Source organism: Augochlora pura, chromosome 4, assembly GCF_028453695.1.
Source record: "Augochlora pura isolate Apur16 chromosome 4, APUR_v2.2.1, whole genome shotgun sequence".
NCBI lineage: Eukaryota > Metazoa > Arthropoda > Insecta > Hymenoptera > Halictidae > Augochlora > Augochlora pura.
In genome coordinates, this window is record NC_135775.1 from 21,880,221 (window position 1) to 21,887,187 (window position 6,967).

Consider the following 6,967-nt stretch of genomic DNA (forward strand, 5'->3'; position numbering starts at 1 on the left):
AATAAATTTACATTCGATAAATTGTTAGACAGCGTTCGAGAAACATCACTTCATCCAAGCGAAATGCGGTTTATTCTGTCTGGTTAATACTGCATCTGTAATTGTATTAGATTGATGTGTCTTTGACGATTTCTTCCCAACAGGTAATGGTTTTCCAGTCTTTAAGCGATTTTTACGATTATATTTCTGAATATAGGCATCGTGACCTGTTGCAAATGAACACAATTAGGTGATCAGACTTTTTGATTTCCTGTTTAATGCTACACCTTACCAGGATTTATTCCTACAGGGTGCACTGTACTCAACTCATGTTCTTGAGAATCTGGACGAAGAGCAGACATGGCTCTACTAACACCTATCTAAAAACACAAGTAGTAAATTGTGAAATTTATAGAATTTCTTGTATGTACAATTAAAATCTACTTTGTAGTTTAAATGTAGACCTGCATGTGTCGTATTCGGTGTTCCATTAAGTCTGCTCCAAGCAGTTCGTCATGGACACTCATTCTAATGGGTATTATTTTATTTATCACCTAGAAAGAGAATAACTACACCAATTAAGCAATAGATACGATTAAAGAAGATGCCACATTGTAAATATTAGATCATATTTAATAGAATCTACCCATAATAAAAAAATTGATGAAAGAAAACTCCAAAATGTTAAGCACAGAACAGTTAGACATTGCACTCCCAATAAATGCCATCCTCCTCCTGTAAAACCAAGTATTTCTTGTACAAGTTAATTTAAAATATGAATCAATTATTACAAACCTTTAAATAAGCCTTTTCTTCCACTGGTGGTACCAAGAGGCTGTGGATTATCTGCAAATAAGCCAATAGCAACTATGCCCCAAATTCCACTTGCTCCTGTATAAGAATAATTGATTAGAATGACAGCCAAATGATTATTAATGTAATTAAACATATAAAAATAGGACCATGTGTTGCACTGGCTCCGACAGGATCATCAATATGCATTCTATCTAAAATGGGCATTGTAAAACATGTAATGAAAGCACCCACCATTCCAATAACTATGGCTTCCCAGGCTCTAAAAAGAAAACACCCACCTAACTGACGTTGTAAAAGTGATATTGCAAGGATGAATTATCTTTTCATGTTTATACATTATTAGTGCAGTGCAAGTCACCTGTTACTGCAACTAAAGCACCAAGAATTCCATTTATCTGACTGAGAATGTCAATTCCGCTTGGATGAGATAAACTAAAACCTAATCCAATTAAACCTCCTCCCATACTTGCTAACATTGTAGAGACAGCTGCCCTGGCAGCATATTGCCATCGTTGCTCACTGATACCATATGTACTGCCACTGTTGAAAGCTAGCCAACCCCACCTTATAGAATCAGCCATTATTAGTACAGTAAATATTTTTAAATCTGTAAATCATTTATTACCAAAGTACAAATAAACCCATGATAGCGTTTACAGGATTCCCAAGAGGTAATGGCTCAATTCCATTATCATATCTGCCCAGTCTTGGTCCCAACATAATGGCACATGCAAGGGCTATAATAAAATTTCGTTTGTATCTACATATAAAAATAAAAATGTATCTACATATACATTAAATTAAAGAGTGAAGGAGTATCTACCAGAACTTCCCCCAACAAGATGCACCACTCCTGAACCAGCAATATCAACAGCACCCAAGTTGCTTAGAAAACCATGATCACCCCATACCCATCCAGCTGGTACACAATACACAATTGTATTCAAGAAAGAGAATAGACAATACGCTTTGAAATTACATCTGTAATTATATTGTCTGAACTGTAATAATTGAATTGGCTTTATAAACTACATAATTACCGTTCTGCCATGGCTCCACTGACAATGGTAGTTGAAGTGGTTGCAAAGCTTAATTGAAATAAAAATGCAGCACATTTTGGACCCATGTGCCGATCGTCAATAGAGGGATCTATTAGAAATTCTCCTATTCCCAGAAAAGAATTGTAATGCTTATTTGAACCAAAACTCGTTGCAAAGCCAAATGCCCAATAAGTTAATCCTCCAAGCACTATGTCTACCACATTTTTCATCATAATGTTAACTTCATTTTTCAAAGACACACAACCAGACTCTAACATACCAAATCCTAAAGAAATAAAATAAAATTAGGCCTGCTTTGTCATAGTACTATTTAGTGACGTTTTTACCCGTTTGCATAGTAAATATTATAAAGGAATTTGTTACAATCCAGTTACTGTCTTCTTGGGTGAGATTATATGCAGAAATAATATCTGCATCTTTGATTAAACTACTTGTTGTATTAGTTTCATTGCTTTTTACTTCCATGTTAGATAGAAACAGTCTCCAACTAAGCAAGACCATTAACTGAAGAGTATAGCATCCTCCTAGTCTGAGGAAAACAAGTTAAAAATAGATAAACCACGAGCAAAACACATTAATTATGGAGAACATGTACTTTCTACTATTCTCTACTACTGGATCGAAACGGTAGTTTAGTGAAACGAAGGGTAGAAAACTATACACTTGTAAAATTCGTTTTTTATATTTTTTTTATTGGCCCACATCCAGGCATTACAAAAAATTTTCACCTCACCAATTCAGCAACTCCTTCCATTCCTTTGCATTTGAATAACATTAAATCATGTAAATACAATTCACACTAGCCTAAATAAACGAAAATAATATCACGAAACATCTACATAGAATCACAAATTCTTCATAGGTTTTTTCAAGTACGTAGTAATTATTCTCAGATGATTATTGATGCATTTGAATAATAGGTTCAGCAACAGTAAAGTTAATCTTTCCTCATGTTGTACAATATTTTATTCTTTCTAATAATTTTTTCAATTTTTTTGTTTCTTTATTTTTAATTATCAGGCTAGACATGATACGAGATCATTTAGCTCAGCCCTGATTACTCCTTCTTACTCCCTATTACCCTAAGTTTTCTTAGCCAGCGGCAAGTGATGGAATCAAAATGTAAGTCATCCTCATTATCGACTAATGAACAATTCCAATTTACCTTAAGGAAGCAAATTTAGCCTAGTGTGTGTGCGGTGCTAAAATTTCAAATTTCACTAAAAACTGTTCAAAAGATACAATTTTGTTAACCTTTCCATAAGCCTCTAAAAGGACTACATTATTGATAACAAATTTTTGTTGTCCGCTCTTTTCTTTTGATGTTGTCTTCCTTGTTATGATTTAATGTCCATACACATTTTCATCACTGTACGCTATATAAAGGAAGAAATCTTCTTCGTGGTATTCCTGAAGGAATAATCAAGATCATAATCCAAATAATTATTGGTATACACATATAACTGAAGTTCAAGGTTAGACATATAATATAATTACCCCGTAAAGAGTACCCATGGTGGAACATGTGGGTGGAATAATGTTGTTAACGAAGAAAAATAGAGCGTCCTCGGGGCGGAGATGAATTCGTTTTCGGATTAAAAAATAAAATTGTCCAACAGTTAAGTCACAAGGTACTAAAAACTTTTGCTTATCCAAATCACTAATTTTCGCTTTCGGCGCTTTTTCGACAATTACCTGGGAAAAACAAACATTAAAATTTCTTAGACGATATATCGCCTAATCGGGTCGTAAAGAATTCAAAATTATTCAAGGTCCAAGGTTTTTTCGATCGGGAAATCCGAATCTTACGTTCCCATTGGAAAATGTAAATCACTTTAACCGAATATCCCGACTGTTTTTAAATTGAATCGTAGAAACGCTGAAAACCTTGGCTGACCGTCAAGATCACAAAACGAAGTTTCGAATCCGAGATTCGTGTTATGTGCGCATTGACACTTATCCAAGACCTCCGAAGTAAGAACATCTGGTCTACATTTTTCTGGTCGAGCTGTTTCATCGACTGACACGGAAATTGTTTGCGTTACGCGAAAACTCTGAACAAATTGCGTGAGAAAAGTAGAAAAATATCGGTTCTCTCGTTTATCGTTCTAGGAAGATCAATAGACGCAAGTAATAAGTAAACGCACAAAAGAAATTCGATACAAGCGTTCAATTAGGTTGTGGTTCGAAAAAGTTCGCATCATCCTAAATTGCGAGGAAAATACAACGTAGAAAGTTGACCTTGGTCCATTCCAGACCAGGAAATTCTGGGGACAGATGATCGAATCAGCTCCGCGACAAATTAAACTCGTTTAATGGTTCTGGGTTAAACGAAGTTGATCACGACCCATAGGTTCTCCTCGTCGACGGTCGTCCGTGTCGAGGTAACGGATTTTTATCGGTCAACGGAGATTGTTTTCTGGACGTTGGTACTCACAGGAACCCTATCCGGATATTTTCGTCGTATTTTTTCACCCTCGGCCTTCCTCTTTTCAAAGGGGTGCCCCTCCTTGTAGTGAAACTTCATCGCCTCTCTGGGCACCTTAACACAACCGAATCACGGTATTTTTGGTTTACGCCGAACCCAATAATTAATTAATTTTCTTTTTCCGATTGATTCACACGGATTTTGCTGATTTCGAACTGGAATAGACGACGATACGATACTCTTCTACACTTCTGTCACAACAATCACCGTGCGTCAGTTCGTCTGCGCAACACGATATATCCTTCCGCTCTCGTCCTCTCTCTCTCTCTCTCTTTCGTTTCTACGTCGTTCTCTACGCGAACGCGAAATAGTCCCTCGATTTTCCACGGGAAAACTGTTGAAAATCGAGTATCGAAATCCAACGATATCTTTTGGCTATATGTTATCAGCAACAGAACGATCTACCAAGCGCTATCACATTGTCTGCTTCATCTTGGGAGAATGGTTCACAGATGTGTTTGATAGATAAACCAGGGCTGTATCCGCGATTCTTTTGACCATGATTTGAAATGTTTCTCAAACATTCTTTCGTGAATTCATTCAAATTACAGATATTTCATCGAGATGATTATTTTGGGATTGTATGAACGAATGTGTTATTATTACAGAGAAGGTCATTAAATGTATAGTGTGAATACATGATACGCAAGCAGTTCTTGCCGCGCGGACCTTGAATCGCTTAGTCATCAGCGGTACGAATTATTTGAGCAAGGTATTTATTCGTACTATTCAAGAGTCAAATTTCTTTTTACATAGATTTGGATCCTTGATTTAAATTAAAAATATTGTAGTTACTTGTCGATGAATCGGTAAAAGAAACCGTATGACTGGACCAATTGTATAATAATAACGAGTTATTGCGTAATATGACCACGGGAATGTAAGAGAACCCTAGCAAGATACGATACTGTCGGTGATAAAGAGTGACTTATGTTTTTTATTACTGCGCGTCAGGTGACGCACGCCTTTGTACTTGTATTAAAAGGGGGAATCGCAGAAGCATTCATAATGATAAATTTGGCACTATTTTTTTGTGATATTGCAAAACATTCGATTTATTATGATTATTTTTGTGTAGCGGTAATTTCGTACCTAAAATTATTATCCGATTGTATTTATGCGAAACAAGATCTGTTCATTGATCAACAGATTTGAAACATATCAAGTGATTGCGCGATACTAAACCAATATTAATAATCTTTAAGAATAACCAATGAATAGTTCTTCCTTTTTTTGTTTAAAAAAAATGCAGACTAAATGTTCTTTATTATTTATTAATAGCAATATGTACAGATGTTTCTGTAAATTTGTGTAGAATAAAAACAATATTTATTCTGCATCTTCCTCGTCATCATCTTCCTGGCTGTTGATCTGGAAGTACCTCAATTCATATGTCTCTTTATCTTCGGACACTACACGTAACCAATCACGCAACTTGTTCTTCTTAAGATATTTTTTTGTCAAATATTTGAGGTACCTATAAGAACAAGTTCATTCAATCAGTGCAAATATCGGTAATCTTGTAGAGTATAATCTTAAACAAACTGTATCATAGCGTTATAAGCAATTATTCTTCTACATAATTTGAGTTCTACTGCAGTTTGCCTTAAATTTGGAATAAGATGTTATTAGTAGATAAAGGAATTGGAGATTCTAGAGAAAAGTAAAGGCAGAATGCAGTATGCCCCAATCTTAGTTCCTTGACAAACACGCCGATACCCACCGCTTAGAGAAGTCGATATCACTATTAACAGACAGCTTCATCTTGTCGCGTTCCAATGTGATATTGTTACCAAAGTTGTTCGTTTTACCTCCAACCTTGATTCTTTCCTGTAGGTATTTTTCCTAAAAGAAAAAGCAGTATTACACAGTGCATCAAATTTCTTTTGAGATTTTTAGGTTAGGTTGGTGTAGTGAAGTAGGAAAGTAGTCCAAAACTTCATATGATATGAATCGTTAATAAACTAAGGTCTGATATTAAAAAGAACTTACAAAATTCGCTACATCCATAATGTTATCCTCTGCAGGATGTGTACAATCAATGGTGAACTTCAGGAAGACCTTTTTCTTTTGGCCCTTACCCCGAAGGGTTTGCTTTTTGGGTGTTGGCCCCTTTGCCTTTTTCGCGGTAGCCTGAGAAAAGAATAATTTGCCATTTTAAAAAGATACTCGTGAAAAATCTGCCTGTTTGCCAACGAATCCATGTGCAGTCACTGATGCGATGTTTATGTCAGAAATTTATCATCCGACGAAATCTACGTAATCGTTTGAAAATCGTTGACATAATTATATAGATATTAATCCTCGCGACACCAGGTTTCATTCTGTCACGGAATTTTTTACTAATTTATACAAATTCTTAAATTATTTCCCTTTTATCCATGGAATGAAAACTCACCGGAGGCATGTTTACAAATGGACGACAACTAAAAGAATCTCTTCATAGGCGGCGCTACGTTCTACATGGCCAACTCCAGGGACGTAGCATGTTGTGCTAGGTCTCGCGTCTTCCGAAAATATTTTTTAATTATATTAAATTGGTGTTACATGTTCGGATTAGACAAAACTTAACCTTGACAAATTAAGAAGATTTAAGGACATCGATATGTTCTCATTTGATTAA

General features: G+C 35.6%; 3 protein-coding genes across 3 annotated transcripts; all 3 read right to left on the reverse strand.

The window, feature by feature from the left end:
* Positions 1 to 45: 45 nt before the first annotated feature.
* Amt (Ammonium transporter) lies at positions 46 to 2,422 on the reverse strand. The gene is made up of 11 exons (XM_078179694.1): positions 2,183 to 2,422; positions 1,836 to 2,121; positions 1,619 to 1,776; positions 1,421 to 1,532; positions 1,154 to 1,359; positions 942 to 1,073; positions 775 to 870; positions 626 to 714; positions 444 to 533; positions 272 to 359; positions 46 to 206 (listed from the first exon to the last, which is right to left on the reverse strand). The coding sequence occupies exons 1-11, from the start codon at positions 2,355 to 2,357 to the stop codon at positions 46 to 48; spliced, it is 1,593 nt and encodes a 530-aa protein (XP_078035820.1). The 5' UTR covers positions 2,358 to 2,422.
* Positions 2,423 to 2,527: 105 nt separating this feature from the next.
* Atg8a (GABA type A receptor-associated protein autophagy-related 8a) lies at positions 2,528 to 4,679 on the reverse strand. Its single transcript, XM_078179709.1, has 3 exons — positions 4,294 to 4,679; positions 3,354 to 3,551; positions 2,528 to 3,266 (listed from the first exon to the last, which is right to left on the reverse strand). Exons 1-3 carry the CDS (start codon positions 4,381 to 4,383, stop codon positions 3,201 to 3,203), a joined length of 354 nt encoding a protein of 117 aa, XP_078035835.1. The 5' UTR covers positions 4,384 to 4,679; the 3' UTR covers positions 2,528 to 3,200.
* A 923-nt stretch (positions 4,680 to 5,602) lies between these two features.
* LOC144469436 (large ribosomal subunit protein eL22) lies at positions 5,603 to 6,804 on the reverse strand. The gene is made up of 4 exons (XM_078179703.1): positions 6,743 to 6,804; positions 6,337 to 6,477; positions 6,068 to 6,189; positions 5,603 to 5,821 (listed from the first exon to the last, which is right to left on the reverse strand). The coding sequence occupies exons 1-4, from the start codon at positions 6,749 to 6,751 to the stop codon at positions 5,674 to 5,676; spliced, it is 420 nt and encodes a 139-aa protein (XP_078035829.1). The 5' UTR covers positions 6,752 to 6,804; the 3' UTR covers positions 5,603 to 5,673.
* Between the last annotated feature and the right edge of the window lie 163 nt (positions 6,805 to 6,967).